Source organism: Prosopis cineraria, unplaced genomic scaffold, assembly GCF_029017545.1.
Source record: "Prosopis cineraria cultivar Desert tree isolate PC_DT_omini unplaced genomic scaffold, ASM2901754v1 PC4, whole genome shotgun sequence".
NCBI classification, from domain to species: Eukaryota; Viridiplantae; Streptophyta; class Magnoliopsida; order Fabales; family Fabaceae; genus Prosopis; species Prosopis cineraria.
In genome coordinates this window covers 28,385,000-28,412,971 of record NW_026555335.1, presented here as the reverse complement: position 1 = coordinate 28,412,971, position 27,972 = coordinate 28,385,000, and the positions used below count along the sequence as shown (strand labels likewise).

At 35.8% G+C, this 27,972-nt stretch overlaps 1 protein-coding gene across 1 annotated transcript; it reads left to right on the top strand.

The window, feature by feature from the left end:
• Positions 1–8,225: 8,225 nt before the first annotated feature.
• LOC129307895 (uncharacterized) lies at positions 8,226–21,696 on the top strand. Its single transcript, XM_054948838.1, has 5 exons — positions 8,226–8,663; positions 11,642–11,715; positions 20,798–20,851; positions 20,934–21,234; positions 21,340–21,696. Exons 1-4 carry the CDS (start codon positions 8,241–8,243, stop codon positions 21,232–21,234), a joined length of 852 nt encoding a protein of 283 aa, XP_054804813.1. The 5' UTR covers positions 8,226–8,240; the 3' UTR covers positions 21,340–21,696.
• Positions 21,697–27,972: the final 6,276 nt, after the last annotated feature.

The following is a 27,972-nucleotide window of genomic DNA, read 5'->3' as shown; positions in this document are numbered from 1 at the left end:
ACACACTTGGCAGCTTGAGACTCAATTTGGAGGATGAATGGAGATGAACAAAGGTAGAGCATCTAAAAATTTTCAAGGAAGATTGGTCTCAAGATGAGTGAGTGTGTTTGGCAAAGGCATTCACGTGGAGTAGAGTAAGACACTTTTTTTACTTGGCATGTGATTAATTAGGTAAGTGGCTGTGAGAATGGCATCCCTCCAAAGTATTTGGGCACATTGTGGTTAGCAGAAAAGAATGAGCAACCTCAACTAAATGTATATTTTTTTGGTTCAGTCATCAGGGTTGTTAGCATAGGAAGTTTTATGAACTATTCCCTTAGACTTAAGGAAGTCACTCAATGGTTTATTAACATATTCATTGCCGTTATCAATTTGAAGGATTTTAATGGATGTATGAAATTAATTCAATATCATGGTAAAGAATTTGATGAAAATAGATGTCACATTATATTTATCTTTCATTAGATACGCCTAGCCTGCACGAGTATGATCGTCAATAAAAGTGACAAGCCATTTAGCATGAGTTCGATTAGGAACACAAGAAGGACCCATACATCACTATGGACACATAGAAAATGGTTGGGAGGGCTTGTATTAGAGCATGGAAATGAAGAGCATGATGTTTGGCCACTTCTTTAAATATCACAATGAAAACTAGAATTTTATTAGATGAAAATTGAGGAAACAATAACTAGTAGTAGACATTGGGATAATCCTTTTTTTTGCCATAATAAAATATCAACATTTTCAAAGGTAGATGCAGGTTGCAGCGGATATGAGACTAGAGATTACTCACGGTGTGATTCATCCAGGTAGTAGAAGCCCATCACACTCCTCAGTATTGCCAATCATCTTCCTCGATGAGAGATCTTGGAAAATACAATGAGTGGAAAAGAAGCCTCTCAGTGAACTTTAACAAAAGCATCACGATTTGATGGTAATGGGGAGCGAGCCAATATGTGACTCCGAACATCATCTAGTGAATGATGAATGCTAGCCAAGAATTGAAAGACCCACTCATCTTCAATACAACGTTTGTACCTTACTGCATCGTTGGAACAAGACCATTGCTCTTCTGTGTTGAGATCAATTTCTTGCCATATAGCAACTAGGTCCAACCAGAATTCTATTACTTCCCCTTCACCTTGTTTGATCTGCCAACTTCGTGTCTTTAAATCATAAAGTCGGGTACCATCTTCAACATCCGAATGAGTCCTTAATTGCTTCCTAGATATCTTGCACGGAATATGAAGGAGCGCTGAATTTGTGGTGTCATAGCGTTGATCAGCCATAAAGCTACCATGGAATTGTAGGTCTCTCACTTCACCATAGCCTTCGAGTCTGATGTGTTTGGAGCCTTAGAGTGACCAGTGATTAAATCCAGCTTGCCTCATCCCCCAATAGCAAGTTTGATTGCTTGGGCTCATTCACTATAGTTGCAGCCATTGAATTTCTCTAAGATGAGGAGAGTAGAAGTCCCTTAGCAAAACTCAACCTTCAGGGATTTCCACCAATTGGGTAAAGATTTGAGTCAATCTTTGTGCTAGAACTAATAACCATAGTTGAAAGGTATGGAGTGCATGAGTATTGACTCTAGGTTTGATGCGATCTCATTGATGCAAGTTGAGGAGAGGGTGCTGATGAAGGTGCATTCTCTTGCAACTCATGACTTAGGGATGTTGTGCTAGAAGGAGACGCTAATGGACAAGAGCATGCCAGAGAAAAATGCTTACCAGGGTGCATTCTTTGTGTGACTCTTGACTTGGGAAGGTTGTGCTAGAAGAGAATGCTATTTTCTAGCTAACGGGCGAGTCGTGCTTGTGGGTTCAGCGACTGGAGGTCTCAACTAACCATTCTGGCTTTGATACCGTATGGCTTCTTGGATCAGAGAGAACTTATGTATATTCATTCGTTGATGCACACCACATATATACAGATCACAAATAAAATCTATATAAGGAATAAAATCAAATCAAAAATAAAATATTAACTCCAATGATCCCATCTAATCATATCCCTATATTTAAGGAATAAATCTCTCTAATAGAACACATGATTCTTTACAATTTTGATAGTTGGTGTATTAACGCAAAAAACCTTCATTGGTCCTCCACACGCTATCTTCAACTCATTAAAGAGTTTATCATGCCATATAGCTTCACCTTCATTGATTCTTGACACAATTGTTTGTTTCTCGCACTTCCATATTACAAGATTTCCCCACACAAATGTGCAATAGCTCGTGGTGAATCTCTTATCAACTACAAATCTTGGGATCTTTGCCAATCTGTAGCAAAATAAATTTGAATTCCCTTTTGATTATCTTGCTTGATATACAAACCTCTCCCAAGTGTTGTCTTTAAATGATGCAATATTTTGTAAACATCATTCATATGCTCCTTTTTTGGATTGCTTGCAAATGGACTTGCCAGTCCCATAGTTTAGGATATATCAGGTCTCATGTGGGCTAAATAGATTAATTTACTCACCAAGTACTGATATCTTTCTATGTTAACAAGTAGACAATCTTCTCTCACCCAATTTCAAATTCATCTCCATAGGTGTATGGGATGGTTTGCAACCCAACATTCTTATCTCCAACAAACCAAGAGTGTACTTCCTCTATAATACCATTATACCATGCTTAGATCTGGCACTTCCATACCTAGGAAATATTGTAGATTTCCTCAGCCCTTGATTTCAAATTCAATAGCTAGAACCTTCTTCAAGTTCTCTTGTTCCCTTGTAGCATTCCTTGTAATGATGATATCATCAACATAAATTATCGTAATTGCAATTTTTCCATCACAATGTTTTACAAAGAAAGTATGTTCAGCTTGACATTGGTTATATCCCTTCTTTATCACATAGGCAAGCCTTTCAAACCAAGCTTGTGGAGATTGTTTGAGGCCATATAGAGGCTTCTTCAATTTATGCACCTTGTTTTGATTATCATTATCTCTAAATCCTGGAGGAATGTCCACATAAATTTCACCTCTAGATCACCACTAAGAATGGCATTTTTGACATCAAGTTGGTGTAGAGGCTAGTCAAGGTTTGCTTCAAAAGAAAACAAGACCTTGATTGTGTTGAGTTTTTCTACAGGGGCGAACGTCTCTTGGTAATCAATTCCATATTGTCGAGCAAATTGTCTTCGTAAAATATCCACCTACATCCCATTGCAAATCGTCCTTGCAAAGCGCTACCTTCCTTTCAAAGTAAAACCATCCCCCATTGTAATGGTGTATGTTGTAATTTCATTTGTAAGTAGTCTAAATTTGTTTTGCAAATCTTCAGCGATGAAGTTGTGAGTAGTCCCACCATCAATGAGAATGATTATCTCTTCTCCAATCTTTCCTTTCACCTTCATAGTATGGTTATCTCCAACCCCAGTGATGGAGTTCAATGATAACTCAATTTGCGTCACCTCCTCTTTATCTTTTGGACATTCTTCTTTGTGTTCAAGCAGTGCATCTCCTTCTTCTATGTCCTCATCAAATCTCGACTCCATTATCAACACTTGAAGATTCTTGACTTTGCATTGATGGGTGGGACCATATTTGTCACCACAATTGAAATAGGGCCCTAGTTCTTTGTGTCGTGCTATCTCTACTTCAGACAGTCACTGGGTGTTGTACCCCTTTGAGAGAATGTAGTGTGTGATTTCTTATTTTTCTTCCATAGAACTGCTCGGTACATATATATATAGAGAGAGAGATTGATACAATCGTATAAAATCCTCTCTCAATAAAATAAAATAAATAGGAGATACTAATCTGAATCCTAAAAGACAAAATTGAACAAGATAATAATAATAAACTAAGAAACCCTAGAGATAATGGGCTCAAAGAATAAAAGTCCAATTCTAACACTCCCCCTCAAGCTGGGGAATAGATGTTGATCATTCCCAGCTTGCTCACAAAATCTTCAAACTTAGTTCTAACAAGATGCTTAGTCATCACATTATCTACTTGTCTTCCAGATGAGATGTAAGATAAGTCTATGACTTTATTTTCTATCTTCTCTTTGATGAAGTGTCGGTCTATCTCAACATGCTTTATGCGATCATGTTGGATAGGATTGTTAGCAATCTTCAGTGCAGCCATTCTATCACACCACATCTTAATTGGGGTATTCATTGGTATTTCAAGTTCTTCCAATAACTATGTAATCCACATACCCTCACAGATTCCATGAGACAAGGCCTTATATTTTGATTCTGTAGAACTTCTTGATACTACTGATTGTTTCTTACCCCTCCAAGTTACTAGGTTACCCTAGACAAAAGTGCAATGCCCAGTTGTGGACCGTCTATCATTAATCGCACCTGCCCAACCTGCGTCTGTATATATTTCCACATTTTTCTGTTCTTCCATGCCGATTGTCATCTTGGTTGCATTTTTGTAAATTTCTATACCCTTCTGATTATTCTTAGAAAAGAATAAACCTTTTTTGGGTATCGTCTTGAGGTATCTTAGAATCTGATACACTGCTTTCATGTGTTCTTTTGAGGATTACTTGCGAATTGACTGACAACTCCCACTGCAAAAGAGATATCTGGCCTTGTGTGAGACAAGTAAATTAACTTTCCCACCAACTTTTGATACCTTTCTTTATTAACAGATTTTCCATCTATTTTTACTTCCAATTTGCAATAAAGCTCCATTGGAGCATCTGTAGGCCTAGCCCCTAGCATTCCAGTCTCGTTGAGTAAGTCAAGTGTATACTTTTGTTGAGATACACTAATACCCTTAGAAGATCGAGCTATCTCTCTCCTAAGGAAATATTTTGTGCTTCCAAGGTCTTTCACCTCGAATTCTATAGCCAATTTCCCTTTCAACTGTGCAATTTCTTCAGGATCATTGCCTGTTAAGACTATATCATCCACATAAACAATCAATGTAGTTATTTTTGAGCCACAATGTTTTAACAAACAAAGTGTGATCAGCTTGGCAATGCTTATAACCAAATCCCTTAGCAGCACGTGCAAACCTTTGAAACCACGCCCGTGGGGATTGTTTTAGCCCATATAAGGATTTTCGGAGATTACAAACTTTATTCGCATTTTTAGGATCCCACAACCCTTAAGGGACTTCCATGTATACTTCCTCTTTCAAGTCACCATTTAAGAAGGCATTTTTGACATCTAATTGATGCAAAGGCCAATCTAAGTTCGCTGCAAGAGAAAAATGCACATTTATACTATTAAATTTAGCAACAGGAGTAAATGTTTCTTGGTAATCAATACCATATGTTTGAGTGAATCCTCTAGCAACCAATCTCCCCTTATATCTATTAACACTCCCATCTGGATTATATTTTTTGGTAAAGACCCATTTGCTCCCCACAACAGACTTTTCGGGAGGTAAGTCAACAATCTCTCGTGTTTGATTTTTACTCAAGGCCTTCAGCTCTTCTTCAATAGCTAATCTCCATTTGGGATTAGTCACAGCCTTATCAAAAGTGCTAGGAATATCTTCACTGTCAATACTTGCAACCAAAGCCTTAAACTGAGAGTTAATTTTATCATAGGAGACATACCTGCTAATGGGATGTCAAATACAACTCCTTTTTCCTTTTCTTAGAGCAATAGGCCATTGGATATCTTCAGGACTGGTATCAGGTTGAGAGTCATGACTTTGCCTTGGAAAAATAATGGGATTGTCTCTTTGCACCTGCTGACCTTGCTGATTCTCCCCTGATCTATTCACAACAGACTCTAAATTTTGGTCTTGGATGGCCATTGGTAATGGTTCAGGGTGGTCAGCCTCAGATTCAGGTCTGGTAGGGTAATTAGGACAAGATTCAGGTGTTGTAGCAGAATCAGATTCAGGCAAGTTAGGTGCTGGTGTTGTAACAAGTGAAACGGGTTCAAATTCAAGTTCAGAAATAGAAGCGTCTAGAAGTGTTTGAGGTACAATATTTGGGTCACTAGCTCGTGGGCTAGGTGAGTTGCCACATATTAACCATTCATTATCACTCTCCCCCTGAATGGGTAATTTGGGATAGAATGGAAGAGTTTCAACAAACCAAACATCCAAAGTGACATAAGTATTTCGAGTGGATGGAGAATAACATTCGTACCCCTTCTTTGTAGAAGAGTGTCCCAAGAAAATATATTTAATAGATCGAGGAGCCAATTTTCCACTTGAAGAAGAAAAAACAAAAATAGTACAGCCAAAGATGTGCTTAGGAGAGAGTTAAAAAGGTGAGAGTTAGGCAAAAAGGCTATAAATATCTCAATAGGTGACTGTAATTTTAAGACTTTAGAGGGCATATGATTAATAAGATATGCAGCAGTGAGGACAGCATCCCCCCAAAAACTATTGGGAACATTATTTCCTAGCAAAAGAGCCCTTGCCACCTCTAAAAGATGTCTATTTTTCCTTTCAGCCACCCCATTTTGTTGATGAGTGTTCACACAAGATGTTTGATGGTGTATCCCTTTTTTAGTATGGAAAGTTTGAAAGTTTGAGTTAAGATACTCTGTTCTATTATCCTTCTGAAGAACCTTGATAGAGGTCTGAAATTGAGTTTTAACAAATGTGTGAAAATTTTTAAAAATAGAGAAAACTTCAGATTTGTCTCTCATCAAGAACAGCCACATCAATCAGGTATGGTCCATTTATAAAAGTAACAAACCACCTAGCTCTTGAGTTAGTAACAACCCTAGATGGATCCTAAACATCACTATGAATAAGGGCAAAAGGTTTGGAAGGAACATATGGAGTTGAAGGATAAGAGGTGCAAGTTTGTTTTGCAAACTGGAAAATATCACAATGAAAATCAACCTTCTTTTTATTCATGAAATTGGGGAACAAAATTTTCATGTAATCAAAACTTGGATGACCTAACCTAAAATGCCATAACATAAAGTCTTCATGAGACATAGTAGACAAATAAGAACTTGAATCAGCCATGTAGTCTTTATTTGAGGAGTTGCCTTCAAGATAATGCAACCCATTAAATTCCTTAGCATTGTCAATCGTCTTCCCCAAAGCCATGTCCTGAAAAACACACTTAAATTGGTCAAAAATAACAAGGCAATGTAATTGGTGAGCTATACACTTCACGGACAGCAAGCTACACTATATGTCAGGCACACATAAGACGTTTGTAAGGATTTTATTGGAAGAAATAGTGACTATGCCTGATCCCATAACCTTGGCATAAGTATTATTTGCTACTTGAACACGGGTATGTTCAGAATAGGGGCGAAAATTCAGACAATAATTCTCGAAAAACAGTAATATGATTTGTAGCTCCTGAATCAATTACCCAAATATTGCTTGTTCAGGAAATAGCACTTAAAGTAGTGACAAGTTTAGTACTTGATAGAGCTAAGGTAATAAAGTTAGACCCGAGTTTGCTCAGTGGGTGGGCCCTTTTGGTTGGCTGAGGGAGCTGTCAAGTTCCACATTGGAGTAACCTGGGGAGGGTCCTGACTATATAAGCAGGTGCGCTGCACGCCCTAAGGGTTAACCTTTTGAGGAGGGAGTAATAGCCTCGTGACAAAGTAGTATTAGAGCAGTCCTTCTGTGTCGTACAAAGCAGTGCTCTTTGATCAACCTAGGGTTTTTGCCGCTGGTGATGAGGTCCTTCAATCATCATCAGCATTGGGGGGAGGCCTTAAAACAAGGATCGAGATTGGGGGAGAAAGTCTACAGGGTGCGATTATTCTTGTTCTGACTTTGGGGTTCTGTACCTAATTCCTTCTCTCAAGCTATGATAACCCATCATCTAAATGGGAACAATTATTTACAATGGTCTAGAAATATTCTAATGCTCATCCGTGGGAAAAATAAAGAAAAATACCTCACTTGGAATCCCAAGCCGCTAGCTATTGGTGACCCTCAATATGAAACATGGTGTGTTGAGAACAACTTGGTGATGACTTGGCTTGTTCACTCTATGACAACTGAGATTAGTGAGACCTATTTACTTGCTAATTTTGCTTGGGAAATCTGGGAATTAGCCAAGCACACATATTCTGTCAAAGAAAATATAGCCGCTATTTTTCAAGTGAAAACGATGCTTCGTAGTCTCACGCAAGGGGAAAAACTGTTACTCTCTACGATAGTGATCTCATCAGGCTTTGGCAACAGATCGATCTGTATGAAGTCCACCAATGGTCCTGCCATACAAACGAGGTGTATTTTCGCCAAGTGGTCGATCGCAAACGCTGCTATGAGTTCTTGCTTGGGTTGAATGATAATTTTGAAGATGTTTGAGGATGAATTATGGGCATGAAGCCCATCCCATCCCTAGAAGATGCATTTAATATGATCAGGTATGAGGAAAGTCATAAAGAACTTATTCATAATTCTTCATCTACTCTTTCTATTCTTCCTTCCTCAAGCTTAGAAGCCTCGGCCATGGTGGCACGTGGAAACCAGGGTGGAGAGCGAATGGGGAAGAAGCATCTCAAATGTGATTATTGTAACAAAAATGGTCACACCAGGGAATCGTGTTGGGAAATTCATGGGAAACTAGCCCATATAAAGCAACGAACTAAAGGTGATAAGAAGGGCTTCATAATAAACAACTCTGACAATGACATGCTCAATAATGAAGATCTCTCTGTCTTACGAAGAATTCTAGAAAAGTATTCTCAGGAAAGACCAATTGAGAACACCCTTCTCATTGCTGTACTCCAATTCGAGGTACTCTCAGATTTCAAGTACCTTGTTTTGGCCTTTATTTTCTTTGAATTTTCTATGGCAAAAGGTGTTGTAGGCATGATGCTCTTACTTGCTTTAGGCACGTGAGTTACATGTGTGAAAGAATGGGATTAGGCTGACTCTAGTCTGGGCTTGATATTGGAGCATTGACCTCAGGTAGCCTTAGATTCTCTACAACCCCCTAACATCTAATTCCTCTCATCAACGCACAGTGCCATCTCCACTGCCTCTCACAAAGTTGTTTACGTGAGCTTCAATTTCTCCTTAATCTCATGTTTTAACCCAAAATGGAGGGTCCAATGAAGCACTCCTCTGAAGCTTCCTTCAACGGCGTTGACAAACATTTGAGCTGCTTTAAAAACTCCAAGATTGAATTTTCTTGCTTTGCTGTGAATAATCTCTCAGACTCCCCCTAGTTGGGAAGAATGAAACTGATGTAGCAATTGCTTCTTAAACTCTAGCCAACTCTGTGATGGGGTTCTTGTGTATATCCATTTGTACTAGTTCAATGCTTTCCCCATTGGACAAACCACAACTGCCTCCAATTTGTCATGCTTTGCTATTGTATTAATGTGGAAATACTTTTCTACCTAGAATAGCTAGACAAGAGGGTCATCTCTTGAGAATACAAGTAACTCTAGCTTCCTATACTTCCCCACTTCTTACTCACCATCCAAATGACTCCTAGAGTTTTCCTCCTCTTGATTAGCTCCCTGTTCTTTCTCAAGAGGGTTTGTCACTTTCCTTTATATTTTTCCCAGTGTCATTCATCTTTAGCATCATGTCCTTGAGATCACATACATCAATGGTCAACCCTCCAATAGTCTCCTTCAATTCTTGTACATCTGGATGAGCATATTGTGCCTCTGCCATTCTTCCTTCTTAAAGAGCTTGTAGATCGTACTGCTTTAATACCAAATGATGGAATCTTGCTGAATAATTGAACGAAATAGCACCAGAAAATAATAACAGCAATAAATGAAAGGGAAAATTTTGAGGTTTTCATATTAATGATCAATGAAACTGAATCAGTGTTACAAGCCACTTACTAATTCTTGCCAAAACCCTATTCCCCTCTAAATCAGTACAAACATTCAAAATAATCGAAGACACAGAACACAAAGCTTACTGATAACCACATACACTTATTGGCATATGAGTCTCTCCTAACCATACATCAGTACACAAAATAGATCCCGCCCCCTTCAAAAAACAAAAGACTACTAATGCCTCAAAATATGGCTCTCATACAGCCGCTACTCCCAAAATAGACTTCTAATATATGACTACACTAAGGCTTACTATTCCTTATGGCCAGGATCCAAAGGAAAAACCTCTGAACCAGTCATAGTGTTCCCCATTTAGCTGCTCTCCTTCCTTGGGTTCCTCTTATAGGTCTTAGTGAAATCATGAGCTCTATCAATATCCTAGTTCTCTTCTCTTGGCTGCTGTTCTGGAACCTGTCCTTGTTGTTGTGCCACTGCAACTGGGTCTGTTGGACTCATTTCTGCATTCTGGGAACCATAATTATAATCCTCAAGGCTGCCATTTGCATTAGTTCCACTGGCAGGACGATATGCAGGCTGTTCTGGTTCATTTTCAGGCATTTCAGGGGTCTGGTCAGACTTGACCTGGGGCTGGAAATAGGATGGTTGAATATGGTAAGTTTGGATTTGTGGCTGTTCAGTTTTGAAAAATGGCCATTCCACCTGTTCGTTATCCCCCCTAAATGGGCATTTTGGGGTAATAAGGGAGCTTTTCATCAAAAGTGACATCATTTAAAACAATATATTTATGAGAAGGCGGATGATGGCATTTGTACCCTTTTTAGGTTTGAGAATAACCAACAAAATGGATTTGGAAGCTCGGGTGTTGAGTTTGGAAGGCTTAGAGGTTTGAACATAAACTGTGCACCCAAATATTTTAAGTAGAAATATGTACAAAATATTTTAAGGCTCAGACCAAGGGAGGCACCAATGAGAAGAGTAGAACATATAACTTTGAGTCCAATTAAGAGAGGTAGAGGAAGGCCTAAGAGAACACTCTTGGAAGTTGTTGAACGCAATCTCTTAATTAATAATATTCCTAAAAGCTTGATAAATGATAGAGCACAATGGCGTCTTGCAATCCATGTAGCCGACCCCACCTAGTGAGATAAAGGTTTGTTGTTGTTGTTGTTGTTGTATGTACAAAATTTTAGTGGTACATTAAGTTTTCAAAAGAACTTGTTTAGATGTTTTAAATTGCAAGGTTTTGGATGGAGAATAGTTGATCAAATATGTAGAAGTGAGAACATCACCCCAAAAATTGCTAGGGACATCGGTGGCAAGTAAGATGGAATGAGTCTTGTCAAGTATTTGGTGATTTTTGTGTTAAGAAACCCCATTTTGTTGAGGGATATATGCACAAGAGCTTTTGGTGATAAATGACATGGAAAGCAAGATAATTTTCAAAACCAGCGCTAAAGTATTCACTGGCATTGTCAGTTCTTAAAACCTGAATTTTGACCAGAAATTGGGTTTGAGTCATAGCATGTTATTTGTAAAAACCAAGGGAACCTGAAGATTTTTCCTTGAGAAGATAAACCCAAGTTAAATGTGTGTTTGTCAATAAAGGTGACAAACCAGCGTGTTCCAATGGTTCTTTTTGATAGGGGGAAATTAGGGTTTGTTAGAATCAAACACAATCTGAAAAATTAAATCCTAGATATCAGATCATAACAAATCTGATTCCGATCTAACACAAATGAAAAATACTACCAAGGATATTAACTAATAAATCTGGTTGACCCATATTCAATGGGCTTGGGCCCCAATCAGGCTCCCTAACGGCCTCTATATAATGTGCCAGGGTGTTTTATTGCTTTAGCTTTTCCCAAAACTACTAATGACAAAGTAATAGGTTGTCATTTTATTATACTTGATTTGTCTTGAGAATCTAACGCCCCATTTTCAATGTAGTTACAAGATGCTGGATGCTGGACAGATGCTGCTACCTTAGCTTCAACTCACTTAAATGGATCTGATTATGCAAGGTTCATACTCTTTCTTGAACCATATGAAGGAGATTTTTTTCATAACATAAATAATTTTTTGTTTTACTGCCAACACAATGAGAGGAGTAAATTCACCGAATTTATTTGTCACCATACCATTTTCTGTGATTGTTGCATTACTTATTCTCTTCCTAAATAAAAAAAAAAAAAATCGCACACTGGTTGATATTAAATCATGCATCTCATATAATGTGTTCTGTCTAATTTCTATAAGAATTTGTGTGCTACACTTTTGGTTCCCAATTTGCGCTTAGTCATCATTCTTGTGATTGACTTGTGAGTTCAAAGATTCTGTGAAATGAGAGTTATACAGATTATCCTTTTTGGGAAATGTCGTCATCATTTTTATACAAATGATTTTATGTATATCATTTTACAAGACAAGACATGAAACTTTAGCTATGAGAACCCCTAAATTATAGTTAGCCATATGACCTATATACAGCTAGGATTATGTCCACATCGTATACATACACACTAGAATTCACACTGCACATTTATTTTATCACTCCTGAAGTATGCTGCACCAGGCTTATTACAAAAATAGGTGAAGTGAGGACCTAAGGACATGTTGTAGTTATTTGCTTGCGTTCTTTTGTAGTTGAAAAATCCTAGTTGTAATGCATTCAAAAATTATGTCTTTTATAATGTTAGTCATTTTGAATATGTTTGGTCATCCCATGAAAGTATGAATTGAAGATTATTTTTGGGGTTGCCTTGCTTTCCCTAAATTTGCTACAAGATCACTAAGGCTATGGCACCAAGATAAAGCTTCTGCGCTTAAACCAGCAACAACATTCTGCCTTTTACTTTCCCATGACACTTTCCTCTAACAACAATACAATAATCCTGCGATGGATAACAGAAATACCAACCTATTTATTTGGGGACAGTAATAGGTTTGTGAAAAATAAGGTTTTGGCCTCAGTTCCCTTCAATTCTGTTATTAGTCCTTGTAGTTTGTTTCTTTAGGGATCACTACCTTTAGTTTTATCCTGTTAAAGCGTGCATCCTCCACTTTTTAAACGTTTGCTAATATATATAAGGGAAAATGATTTTTTTTTCCCTCATTGTTTCTGTCAATTTTGGTATCATTCCCTATGGCTTGTTTCTTTGGTAATTAATACCTGAAGTTCTATCCTGTCAAAGAGTTCATCCTCCACTTTTTAGACATTTGCTAATGTGTCTAATGGCATTGATGTGGCTTTAAAAATATTTTTATTTAGTTGGCTGCTCACAGATTAAATAAGCTAATTAGGATCTTTTGTGTAAAAACATTATTGTGAAGGTAAGCAAAGCAAACAGCTTAAAGCTAGTGGGATTTCATTTATTCAAACCAAATGCAGCTTAAAGGGTCAAATTGTTGAAACCTAATTGGGAGAATGATGTTATCATGTGTGTGAGGAATGTAAAAGCTTGAATTAAAAAAAAAAATCCTAGAAAGTTGTAAACAAGGTTGATTTTGGAAAAAGTAATTAAATATTGCACCTTTTTTATGCAAATAACTAATATATAGGATTGGAGGGAGTTTAATATTAAATAATATTGTAAATACATGGTATAATTCTAATATTATATGTTATTATGTTGGGCTATATTCTTAGGATCTCTAATCTAACTAGGAACCCTAATTATATTACCTTAATTTCGTCTTATTTTTTGTTTGATCCTATAGTTTCTTATTACGATGACACCAATTTTAAAAACTTGTTTAAGTATCACAAGCAATGAGTGACATCTAGCAATATATCTAGTTTGTGAATTATATTGCTAAGTCACAAAAAATGTATGTGATTCTGAAATACCTAGTTTGTGAACTGAAGGCAAGGAATGTGTGATCCTATTTATAATTCAATCTATGTTTCTTGATACTTGAGTAGAATAATTGAAAACCAAAGATCAATATAACATTTTGATCCTTTTGAGCACACTGACGCATTTTAGTTCCGCACAATGAAAGGGTCCACAAATATCACTCCTATATGATTATAATAGGGACAAAATCTCTTTTTTTTTTTTTTGGATAAAATGACAGACAGTTCAAATACAGTTAAAAAAGGAAAAACGAAAATAAAACGACACAAGCAAGAAACTAAAAGAAGTAAAAAGATGGAAGACACTTGTCCGCCTGTATGGGGACCATTGTTAAGCATTCTACGTGAACTCCATTGAAGTTTGCAAGTAGAAAATGAATGTCCTTTGCTATTACCAAGTTAAAACATCCAGCTGAGATTTCATTGAAGAAATAATTCGGCCAACATAAGAGGATGAGGTCTTGAAAGCAAAGATCCCTAGGATTGGGAGTGATGGATATAACCCATAGCAAAGTAGATTGAAGGTTGGCTCTCAAATTTGCTCAAATTTGAAGACTAGCGTTTCAACCATGTAAATCTGACAACCTATTGTCCTTGATGAAGAACAAGAATCTCGATTATTGTGAAAATACTCCTCTTTTTCCTGGTACAGATGAAGTGCCATTCTATTCCATGGAAGGAAGAAAATCTCCTGTTAAGGGAGTAAATCAAGATATGTAAAAGCAGGAGATCCTGATTCCACCAGATGAAGGAAGAAAAGTAAGGGCCTGGGGAATATTTGGGGAAGATGACAAACCTAGCCAGGCTTTAAAGGCAGGGCGTGTGTGTGTAAGAGAGAGAAGGGGGGGAGTGGGGGAGGGAGTTAGAGAGAGAGAGGAACTCGACTGAAGATCCAATTGTAACCTGGTCAGAAGTTGCTCGATCTGGCGCGTGAACTACCAGATTCATGTGTGTTTCTTTCAAGTGTTGAGTGGTCTTTGATTTGAGAATCGCACTTCAAATCTTGGTAAAAGAGGGTCATTCTGGACCAAATATCTACGCACTTGGACGGGATTTGTTTCTTGTCTGAAGCTCAGAGAAAAGGCAGAAAGTTCTGTTTTGATGGTCATAGAGGGATCTAACTTCTGGACCTGAAATTTGCTTGCGATCAACTGTCTGGTTTGGCTATATTTTTTGGCAGAATTTTGGATTTTGATTTTGAAGCTCATGCAATTAAAGTGAAAATTCGCCTCTGGCTTAGTGAGGGAACCTCTTGATTTTGTCTTCCCCTCTTCCTGTGCTAAAAATTGTTTGGGGTTTTGTTTTCTGATGTCTACTTGCTGCTGGCTCTGCATTTCCACTCTTTGGCTTATTGCTTTTAGTTAGTATATTTCTGATATCTTTGGATTTGGGAAGCATTAACAAGGCGCATGCATTTAGCTTTATTGAGAGCCAATTGAATTCTCTTGTGGAAAATCAATAGCTCTGCCAGAAGGATTGTTACTCTATGGATTTTAAAGTTTATGAGAATTTTTCTCCCTCACTTTGCTCATACCTTTTCTCATTGATTATGGTAAGAAGGTGGTCTCTATAACTGTCACTGCTTAGTCTTTTGTTATTACAAACTGGATTAGGAGAGTGAAACACCTCTACAAATCCTTTTGACATAATTTCATTGTTGGATTAGGTGTTTAATGGTGTCCTGCTACTAAATCATCTTCAGCATCCGCCTTACAATTTTGTGTTGGGAATAGATGCTTAATTTATCCATTAAATCATTCTTCATCCATTCCAATATGTCTTCGTCAATTTCTCATGGATCCTTGCTTCTCTTTTGCTGGATTTAGTAATCATTTGGATAGATGGAAGTTGAGAATTTCCAAGCATCACAAATGCTGAAGAATCCTATAAATCTATCTAAATTGGTGAAAGTCAATGATTCTTGCCTTTCAACGGACCTAAGTGGGGTGCTTATTGAGAGTTCTCTTGGAATTAAAGGAGTGTGTCTAAGTCGTGAAATCAACATGAGTAATTGGGGCGCCAAATTCCTCTAGAAAAAGCAAATCCTTTAGGCAACTCTTGATGCACATTGCACCTTTTTAATTGGGAAGAAGACCTTGCTTGGGAGCTCCTCAAGATATACAACTAGCCATCGTTTTCAAGTCACATTGTGACTTCAGGCTATAATTTGAAGACTTGTTGGGTTAAGAAACTGAAGAAAGACTGTATCCTTGAAAGTGGCCAATTCAACAATTGTAGAATGAGAAAACTCCTTTCATGGGTGTATTTGAGTTTTCTTCTATTCAAAACTCTAATTCGGTATCTCTGGATATTTTGAATGATACCTTGAATTCTGAAAATTCTTCTACAAAGTTGCCTACAGAGGATAAAGAAAGGCTGAGTTTGATCCAAAAGAGACATAGGGATAGCTTGGCCTAAAAGGATCAGGTAATTATTTCAGAATCTCTATGGAAAAAGCCTAGATTGTTAGTTGATTGTGATGAATGCATTGTTGAATCCTCCTCCTTTCTTGATATATATTCTACTTATAGTCCTCTTTGTTCTTTATCTGGGAAGAAGAGACACTTCGATAGTCAAGTTGATGATCTTCTTGATAGTGATCATGTAAAGAAGAAATTGAAATAAGTTTGGAATTGTTCATCTTCCTTATTGTTTAATTCTTTCATTGCTCATTTTCTGTCAAGAGGTATTGGGGAGCTGACCCTCAAAAGCTTCCCAAGAAGCCACGAGAGCCTTGTGCTGGAATTGTTGTGGCACCTAGGAAAGCCACGGCAGTTCAAAACTTACAACAACTCATCAATGCACATTCTCTAAATTTTGTTTTCCGTTCTGAAATGAAAGTCAGTTGTGATGTTGCTTGCAAGCTCCTTTCTAATCTAGGTTTTATTAATTTTGTGAGCTGTAGTGCCGTTAACTTGGGAGGGGGAAATATTTTGGGTTGGTCTAATGCTTTTGTTGTCACTGTTTTGGATTGCACCCCCCATTTCATCCATTGCAAGGTCTCCTTTATGGCTCTTAATGAAAGCTACATTACCTTTGTATATGGACCGCCTCTTGCATCAAATTGTTACGTTGGACTTGGATTTATCATACCACTCCCACTATTCATAGCCCTTTGCTATTAATTGGTGATTTTAATTAAGCTGCTAGCGGTGATGACAAGCTAAGTAACAACCTAAGCTCTAATGGGGCTGATCTCTTCCATAGTTGTATCTTTGATAATGGTTTATCTATCATTCATCAAACGGGTCCTAAATTCACTTGGTCAAGAGGAAGAGCAAATGTCGAGGAAAGAATGGACTTTGCCCTTTGCAACAATGAGTGGTTAACTCTGCATCCTTACTCCAATGTCCAAAATATAGGCATTGTTGTATCTGATCACTCTCCAATATTCTTTTCTTCATTCTGATGGCTAAAAGGGCAAACATTTAAAGGTTTAAACCTTTTTGGTACAACTTTGAGGACTACAATAGTTTGATTACCTCATGTTGGAACTGTGTGTTTGAAGGCTCTGCTCCTTTCAAGCTTCATGCTAAGTTGCCAAGCACTTTAAAAACATTGTGTGATTGGAGCAAGATCAAAATTGGTCACATACCCTCTAGAATTGCTAATCTAGAATGAGAAGTAGTCTCCATTTTTCCAAGATTAATGAAGTGAATGAAGGTGAACTAACTAATAGTCTACTTGACACTCAACATGAACTTGAATTCTTATATGAATGTCAACATAGTTTATGGAAGCAGAGGGTTAGGGATAAATGGCCTACTGATGGGGAGCGCAACACAAAGTTCTTTCATTCAATGGTTAATCAAAGGAAAGTCAAGAATTTTGTTAGCACTTTACAAAGAGAGGATGGCTCTTGGACTCAATGTCAGAATGAGATTCAATCTATGAGTTGGCACGCACTATTTCAACAACTTATTCTCTTGTAATAACCCTTTATCAGTCTCTGATGTATTGTAATAACACAGCTTTTCTCTCCTTTGACTAATCAGGCAATCAAAGAGGCAGTTTTCTCTCTTCCCAAAGATTCTTCCCTTGGACCCAATGGTTCTCATGCAAGTTTCTTTCAAAAGAATTGGGAGATTTTTGTTAAGGACATAATCGATATGGTTAAGCATATTTGGATCTGAGTTCATTCTTAGAGCCTTAAATAAAAGCCAAATCATGAGTTTCAACGATCTTCGCCCAATTAGCCTCTACAACACTGCATAAAAAATTGTCTCCAAGACTTTATGCAACCGTCTTAAAGGTGTTCTTAATTCCCTGATTTTCCCAAATCAAAGTGCTTTTATGAAGGATTGTTTAATGGCTGTTAACATTCTCTTGGCTTCAGATCTTATGCATCAAATTCATCATGCACATTCAAAAAAGACTAAATTGGGGGCTGTTAAAATAGACTTCTCTAAGGCCTTTGATAGAGTTTCATGATCCTTCCTTTCTGCAATCTTGATCAAGATGAATTTTCCACAGAAATGGATCAATCTGATTCATCAATGCATCTCCACTGTTGAATATCAACTCCTCTTCGATGTAAACCTGTTGAGGACTATTAAGCCTCCTAGGGGAATTAAACAAGGGAATCCTTTATCTCCTTATCTCTTCATTTTAATTGCTAATGTCTTATCATGTATGATTTAGAATCAAGAAGAGAGGGGACTTTGGAAAGGCATTAAGGTTTGTCAATCTGCAAAACCAAATTCCCATCTCTTGTATGCGGATGACTCACTTCTATTCTTTTGAGCGTACAAGAAGGAATTTGGAATCCCTTAAATTTACTTTGGCAAAATTTTGTAGAATTTCTGGGCAGGAAATTAACTTTGTCAAATATTCTTTTATTGTGAGCCCTAATACTTGTCATATTCTCAAGGAAGAATGGGCTAACTAACTAGGTTTAGCTTGGAAAATATCTTGAAACTTGGGTTGATCTGGGCAAAGATAAATCTGGCTTATACTCCCAGATAAAGGAATCTATTGGCAAAAGACTGGCTTCTTGGAAGATATCTACTGCATCACAAGCTTCTAGATTAACTCTGATCAAATCAATCCTTTCTGCTGCAAATATTCACCAGTTCTCTTATGTTAAACTACCTTTGTCTGTTTGCTACGAGATTGATGCAAAATGCATTGATTTTTTCTGGGGCATTCAAGACGGAAAAAAGAGGATGCATATGGTTAACAAGAATCTTCTCACCTCTCCCAACAATCAGGAAGATTGGGTCTTAGGCCTATTCATTTGGTTAACAAAAACCTTTTAGAAAAACAAATTTGGAGGTTGATACAATCTCCTAATGATTCACTTGTGGGATCTTTTCTAAAGAGGAAATGCATATATTTTAGCTTTCCATCTCTTCTCAAATGGCCTCAGGAAATTTTTTTCAGTTGCTCAGGCTTCATAATCAGACATTTTAAATGGAACATTGGAAATAGGGAGATGGCTCCCTTCTGAGCAGTTCATCTTTCGGACATCTCAAAGTCTTTGATCTCATCATTCCCTCCAACTCCCCTTGTTTCGCTTTAGAATGGAATGTAAATTCCCTGAACTTAATGTATCCCATGCAGACAGTTAAGAAGATCTCTTCCATCCCTATCTGTTTCTCGGGACAACAGGACAGGATGACACAGAAAGGATGTGCCTCTGGTTCGTACAATGCTAAGGATGGATATAAATCAGTTTCAGGGGGAATTGGGCAGCTATCTTCATGCTACTTTTCATGCTACTTTTCCATGGTCCCTCTTCTGGAAGACTAAAGTTCCTTTGAAAATGCTGGTCTTTTTTTTTTTTTTTTGGAAGCTTCTTCATGAAGCATTACCCACTTGTGACATTCTCCAAAAACACCATTTGTTTTCTAAAAAGAAAATATTCTTTTGGATGTTAGGATGAGGAATCGATTTCTCACCTTTTCTTTGGATGCCCTTTCTCAAGGGCTCTCTGGTTTGGCTCCTTGTCACTAAAGACATATTTCTTAAATTGTTCAAGTTACTTGCAGCCTCTCAAGGATTTCATCAAGAGGTTACTTTTGGATAAGGAAATGGATCTACTTGAGAAGTTCATAATTTTATTACATAGTATTTGGAAGATTTGGAATTTAGTCATTCATAATGTCTCAAGCTTAATCTGCACAGAGCCATAGAAGAATTTCATCATTCATATCATTTCCTAAAGAATATTTTTAACTGGGATGAAAAAGATCTGCATGCATCTGATTTTAGCGCTCCTTACTCACATCCTTCCGCATTATTTGCAACATGGCTAACCATTACCTTTTAGGCCCTGCCTTCTAAAGGTGACATTAGGTAGTATCAAGGTATGTGATGTCTTGAGTGAAGAATTATGTTGATTATGGGTCAAAGGACCACTAATCCCTATGAGGATTGCTTAAGACATTCTTTTAATGATATATTGAAGCATTATGGATCAGAATTCCTTGATCGATTCACATACCCGGTGCCAGTATATAGAGATTATAAGGTATCTCTATACAAGGAAATAATATCCAATATTAACTACCTTAATCCTATCTAATCATATCTCTATAAATAATGAGTCAATCCCTCTCTTAAATAAATACATTAAATCTGATTATGCTCACATATATGCAATATTCTCATGATGGGTGGTCTGATAAATTGGTTTTCTGGCACGTACCCAATGTAAATGACTTGATTACTCATCCATGATCATGGTCCATTAGTTATCAATCAACCTCCGTATTAGTCTCATGTTAATTCTATCTGGGTTCATAGTGTTGACTAAAGACATTTTGAGAATAATAAATTGTTCTATTAACAATTAATGCATTACTACAGATATATGATCAAGTACAATGATTTAATTGCTTTAATAAATATAACATAACATATAAACAATCATCTTATGTTTGATTTCTTAGGCATACCCGAATGACCCATGTCTTTTGTCTGAAAGTGTTCGAAGGTGTTCTTTCAGTTGAAATATGCCTTACTGTTCACGTTGACAATAAAGTAAATTCCTAGATTTGGGGCTGTGACAATAGTGTATTGAATGATCAGCGTCAATCTAAACGATACCAAATTGCTGCACAACTGTGATAATGTCCAAACCAATCCCATGATGATTGTTCCAACCCATAAATAAATCATCATAGCTGGCAAACCAATCCTCTCCTAGCAATGAAATTTGGAGGTTGCTCATCATGGAGAAAAATATTTATAAAACCGGGTCATAATTGACTTGGAGCCTTACCTTCAATGTTGGATTCTTGCAGGGTGTTGCAAAGGTGGGCCGGGCATGTTCTTCACAGTGAACATAATATATGGAGGTATGATCATTTTTCTGTTTTATTTTCATCTTCTCTGTGACAAGAATATCAATTTGTTTGAGCTTGTCATGGCTCATTGCAGGGCTCTGATCTTGTATGTTGCTGCTGGTGCACTGCAAGAGGCATTGGCAGCACTTCGTGAGGCTCAACTACCTGACACAGCTGCAATGTTCATTCTCGCTTGCCGTGAAATCCGTGCAGAGTTAGTTTCCAAGTTAGGTAAGACGGACGATGAATCAAATTCTTCCATCCATGATAAGGTACTACACTTGTCAGGGTTAGATCCACAGAATGAAGATGTCATTGCAGTTGGTGAATACTTTGGGCAGTATCAAAGAAAGTTAGTGCATCTATGCATGGATGCGCAGCCATTCTCAGACTAAGTTACAGAGTTTCTTGACATTGATTCAATTCTTTCAATTTATATTCCTGATACAAAAACAAAATGTTCTAGGTTGACTCACATAATAGTCCTGTTTATCCTTTAGGTCAAAGGATCAGATGGTTTCAATAAACAGTCGTTGCTAAAAGTGTGTATACTGGAGAGAAGGCATGCGAATGAAAATGATCTAGAGCAATTTGGAGAGGCAGTATATCAGTTTTGATTAAAACTATTCTGATTAATTGCAGAGAAAACATTCTCCATAAAAGGTTTTTTTCTTGGGTTGATTATACTATAGCAGCTGGTGTGTAAATTTGTGCCTGCTGCGAATTATTTGTAAACGTTTCTGTTTGATACGATGAGTTGAGGAGGTTGGATATGCAGCTTGAGAATAGTATGCTATTGTCAATGATTACAATATTTCCTTGCCGTTGTTGGATAATTGAGCATTCTTTTTTGTTCAGTCTTAAGTTCTCACTATTGTCTTCTAAGAATCGTTACACGGTTGGGAATGATCATATTCTGATTCCCACGTTTAGTGTATTACAAATATTCCTAAATCATTTTCCAAAGAGCATTCATCTTCCAAACATTTTAAATTTTATTGAAATATGTTGATAAGTTTTGAATGAATAAGAACAAACTTGTATTGAGCCTATTGAAAGGTGCACATAATGTTGAAGAAATGACAAAAATTTCGTATTATTCAGCTTACGACCTCCGTGATCTTTTTATTTTTATTTTATTTTACAATGATTTTAATGCCATTACTGGTGCCCCATTCCCTTATGCATTGCTGCTACATGCTGTTACACATGTTTTTTTTTTTTTTTTGACAAAACATATAAACCCTATCATTTTCAGGGATCTAAAACTCTATAGTTGTATTGAGTACATCAATTTTTTTCTTTGTTACAAGACTTGAAATTATTATATTGTGCTTCATTGTGATAACCGGAGGGCTATATTATTTACCTTAAGGATTTAACAATGAGTAAGATCAAATTGATGATTAGACTCATTGTCTACATATCCACCAATTGAGTTCTTATTGAATCAAAATTTATGACAACTTTTAAGTTGGATGGACTTTTTTTTTCGTTAATTTAATATTGCAGTGGTATTTAATTAACTAATTGAATTATCTAAATAAACATTACACACGTATGAAAAGATCATTGATAAGCCTAAGTCATATCAACTTCAAAGTAACTAAGCTACAACCTTTATGTAGGTAGGGTGCAACCTAAGTTATCCTTTCCAACAAATTGAATTGATATTGAATTAGAATTAATTCCAAGTATGACAAAACAGTGGCAAAATGTTTTGATTCACTTACCTAAAGTGCAATTAAAAGAATCAGGACTAGTATTTTTGTGCTTTTCAATATATATAGAAAAATGAATAAATGTGTTCAATTATAGATATAAATTTCTTGAAATTTAGTGGAATGCAATCTTTGTCACAAATATTTAATTAGCTAAGCTCTCATTCTTATTAATCTTATGTAACCGAGACAACCATTTGAACCTAACAAATATAGTTATCATACAATCCGAGAGTTGTAGTAATCATATGATAAGCTAGACTTGTCTTGTTAAACTCCTAATGTATAAACTGTTATTAAATATGTTAGAAACAGCCACAAACAGTACCTTATTTGAAAGTAACCAATTGTTTAAATCCAAATTAAGTTTCAACCATACGATTTAATACATTGGTTGGTCCTTTGTAATGCAAAGGATATTACATTATGCAAAGAGGTTATCTCAGACGGTGTAATAGGGATTACATTACAAGACCCATGCAACCCCCACTCCCACGAACCTGAATCCATTTTTGTACCAAAATAACCCACCCTCTTGTCATCTTCCTTTGAACCCCCCCCCCCCCCATCCTTCCCCATGCTCTGGGTTTGACTCCATATCACCCATCACAGTCATTTTCTTCCCCTCATCCACCGTCGCTGAAAGCTTGACACCACACCAAAAGTGATCGTCAAACTAGTCTATTCCCCTTAATCATCTGCCTCTGCATCCTCAAACTCACTGACATCAACCTTCGCTTGTCTAATCACATCAGAAACTGATCTCTGCTTCAAATTATCGTTCATTGTTGATTTCTGTATATGATTTCTATGCAAGGAAGAAGGAAATTTGTACATTGTTGTATAAAGGGTGATGATGGTGAAGATAACAAAGGAAGGAGGGGAGTTTTTTTTTTAAAGGGTATTTTTGTCTTTTAAATTTTATTTGCATTTAATTAAATATCAAAAATAAATTTTATTTTACCATTTCTAAATGTCATACCAAACGAATACTATGTACATACCATTACATTACATTCTCAACTATTACATTCCTTCTCATTCAGTGAACTAAATGGCCCATTAAAGTACACTAGCTACAATCCTTCAAATTAAATTAAAAAATTTAGGAAAATTTCAACTAGAATATAATAGAGAAGAAAACTAAAGTTAAAATTATTTAGTCTCTTTAAAGATCAAATATTCATGCAGATCCACTTTACTCCTTGGAATCTAAGTGAACTAGCCTTGCATCATTGCCCCCAAATTCATCTCCAAAAGCATGAGAAAATCGGCCATATAGGATAAATGAGATGGTATGTGTGTTTGATGAAAAAGGAATTGGATAAGTGAATGGAATGAAAGGAGTTGAATCGGACAATGTAAATTAAACATTGCTCTGATCAGTTTGGAATTGAAGTTGATTGGGAGAAACGTGCAAGATCAAAGTGGAGAAAGAGTGAGGCAGTGGAGAGAAGAGATAGAGAAATACTTAGGTAGATCGGGTATACTATTTTATCTGTAGTTTGTCTAATTAAAATGTTTCAAATAATCTAAATAAAATTTTATGTGACATTTTTTAATTAATTTTATTCTTATAATAGAATACATGTTTAATTTTTTACATTTTTTCTCTTTACTATCATTAATATCAGACTTAATATATATTTAATATCATTTAAATGTCATATTTTTATTAGATAGACTACAAATGATATGGTGCACCTGGTCTACCTAAAAATTTCTCAAAGAGATAAAGACGAATTGGAATGGAAGAATTCTCACATTATCTAGAAGATGCTAGTTTAGCGAAATATCTTCCATTTGCAATACCATCCTCGAGAGATTTTTATTTGTAGACTATCCAATAGGATTGCACTATCTCATTCAAACAAAACCTAATATGATATTGTTTCTAATGATTTTATTTTTAAAATAGGGTATCTCTTTAATTTCTTGCATTTTCTCTCCTATTATCATTAATAGCATAATCTTTATATTTGTAACCATATGACTAGACATGTTTTTATTAAATAGTTTTACAAATGACGTGGTACATGTAATAATTGCTCCCATTCCCTCAATGTTTATTAGGGAACAAATGGTCAAACTTTAAATGTATGGTTAGTACTATTAGGTAGCATTTGGATTCATGGATTTGATTTAGATTTTAAATTTAAAATATTATATTTTAAATCTTACATTTGAAATCTATATATTTAAAATTATTTTTTTGGATAGTTTAAATTATTTCAAATAAAGGAGAGATGAATTGAGATTTGAAACAAAAATAAAAAAAATTAGAAATTACAGGTTTACTTATACTATTTAATCTACAAAAGATGGTATGAAATATGAGTCATAGATCTATTGATAGTAAAAACAAGAAGAGTATGAGATGTTTGAAGTAATTATAATTTTAAATAAATAGGATGTAGAGGGAATTTGAAATTGTAAAAGAACTACAATTTTAAATAGATTTAAACTTGCATTAAATTCAAATTTATAAATTTTTGTGTATCCAAATTAGGGATTTGCTCCACATCTAAATTTAAATCCACGTTAATGCAAACACATCGTTAGATTAATCCATGACGATGGGAGACAGATATTGTGACATTTGGGAGGCATTTCACAATCATTTGAATGATTTTGTGAACGCTATCAAAATTCTTGGTATACCACCCAATCTTCTTCATCTTTTATTATTATTATTATTATTATTATTAGCTAAATGGAAATTTGTTTTCAGGTCCAGAAAAAAAAAAGGATTTGGATTTCATTACTTTAGTGACTAAAGTCATTGACATTGGTTATAAAGTAATGGATAATTTTGTTGTAACTAGAATCAAGAATACTCAATTTTTAAAAAAAAAAAAAAAACTCTACATCTCATAATCGATTGGAGAAGAAGAACAATGTAGAACTATTTAAGAAAGTTTTGAGTTTTACGAGGGAAATGGGATGGAGGTTCACTACATGGTGCTATTTAACAGGTTTGGATGGAATTGAAGTGAGTGTTCCTAACTCTAGTTACAACAAAATTATTCAGACCAATGGAGAGCCTGGATATGCAGGTTAAGTCACTCGATGACTTTCACTAAAGCCATGGAATCCAAATCCCAAAAAAAAAAAAGGATAAATTGAAATATGTCGGGTTACGTAATTTCCTTTTATACTAGACAAGGGTTTTCATCATTTAGTTCCTTTTTATTTTAAGGGACCTTGTATTTCAGCCCACATCCCAATAATTCTGCTGTTATTATTATTTCATTTATCTCCATGATTTTAGGAATATTCTAGGGAGTAACTGGCTTGTGGCTAAACATAGTTTCTGCCTATATTTACCCTAGTCATGATCGAATAAACAAAGTTGTCATGCCTCCAAAAATCTTCAAAATCATCCTATTGAACCATGTAAGGAAATAACTTCATCCAAATAAAGGTTATCGTATTAAGCCACAATGTAAGTTGTCTTCATGCATAAGAAGTGTGCAAATTCAGTTAATATATATTAACAATCACCTATATCAAATCATAACTCTAAAAGATCACCCAAAAGGGGGTGAATTAAGTTTAATAAAAGTTTGACTAATTAAGTGTAATAAAAGGATGAGTTAAGGGAGATATTACCAAATGTGGATGAGAGTAGGGAAGAGAAGCTTGTCTAAATCAATTATCCTGGTTAGGCTTCAACTACTTAAGCTTACGTTTAGTCCCCAAGTTACATAAGAAAGTCTCTCTACTAACTCTACCAAGATTAAGATAGGCTTTTGGTTGCCTTAATACAATTCTAGACTTGCACTTAAGTTTCAATCGCTCCCTCTTACAAAGGTAATAATTAAACACTCTTAAGTTTCCTGAACTTAAGATCCTCTATTTCAAGAATAGAAAATATGGATAGAATAAGTTCAAGAATAAACTACTTCTACTAAATACTCTCTCAAAGAGTTAATTTACAATCAATGAAGCTCACTTGTAATACATACAACAACAGAAGATAGGTGAAACAATAAATGAATAAGTTCATGTATTAACTCAATTGTTCGTTCTTGTTCACTATCTTTATAAATGTGCCTTTATATAATGTTCGTAGAGAATGATCCATTAAACTCATGAATATAGCCATTAGAGTTATCTTCTTTTTTGTTTTAAGCTTTCTCCGTAAATGAGGCATTGTCTCAATGCTTTTCGACAGAGTTTCTATTTCACAGCAAGTAAGGAAAGTAATGGGTCTTTACATCTAACAAAAAGTAGGTGAGAATTTATATCAGAAGAACGAAGGCTATTCAAAAACAAGGATATTGGAATAATCATTAAATGTTTAATCCAATCTTAAGTTGTGTTTAAAAAGATTCTAGGATAATTGGAGAGCTAACACAATTCATAGAAAGTGAAAAGAATGTGTGTGGAATGAGAATCGAAGAGTCCAAATGAAATATGAAAAACAGAGCAAAAATCTCCATGCATATTCATGTGTAAAGAAGCTTGTTCCTGAATAGTCAAGAATATTTCAATTACAGCCATAGAGTTGACTCTTTCAAATAGCTCTCATATATCGATATAAGTTTACATAGATGGTGATCTATGGAGCTTTATTTAGGAATAAAAGATCTAGTCCTAAATAAGTTGTTCCTAAATAAGCAAAGTTGTTTCGAAATAGTGACATGAGAAGGTTCAAAGAGAGTGGCCACTATTCTTGAATAAAGAGGGATATTTGGGAATAAAGAAATCCTAAAGATGAAAATTTGTGGTTACACTTAGGAATAAGGATAAGTTAAGGGAATAAGCTATTCCTAAATAAGGAAGCTATTCCGAAATAAGGAAGGACCTTAGTCACAAAAACTCACATAAGCTTTCATAATTTGAATTTTTTTTTGTTCTAAGTTAAGCTAAAATACTTCTTTAAGCAATAAGAATGGTCCATACAAAATAAAGATTAAGTCAAATACTCAATCTTTAGAACGAAACTGAATTAGATTAAATTTAGAGTCAATTTCAAGTTTCTTGGCTATTTAGGAATAAGGCTCTAATTGAGCATTAGACCTTAAGTTAGATTTAGAGCGAATTTATCATTTTCCCTTACCAACCGTTAACCTTATTTTGATACACTAACATCTCTCATTTTGTAATCATTAAAATTAGGGTTCAACAAACTCCTGGAGGATTTAGGCAATCATACCACAAAATCCGTAGCAATTCTAGTGCTTCCATTTAGGTACTTTGATATGTTGTAGTAAGTGTACAAGCCTTTGATGTTAAGCTTTCACTTGCTAACACACTAAAACACCTAAATCCATATTGAATTCTTGCATTTTGCCTCCACCTAGTTCATCTATATTATCCTTCAAATGAGGATCTTCATTTTGTATTGCCTTGATCCTAACCATTGAATTAGAATGAAGTTGCACACGTGCTAACAAAGAATCATTC

Coding starts and splice junctions, on each gene's coding strand:
- LOC129307895 (XM_054948838.1), top strand. CDS start 8,241: ATGGGCATGAAGCCCATCCCATCCCTAGAAGATGCATTTAATATGATC. Junction 11,716..20,797: donor AATGGATCTGATTATGCAAG/GTTCATACTCTT, acceptor GGATTCTTGCAG/GGTGTTGCAAAGGTGGGCCG. Junction 20,852..20,933: donor AGTGAACATAATATATGGAG/GTATGATCATTT, acceptor GGCTCATTGCAG/GGCTCTGATCTTGTATGTTG.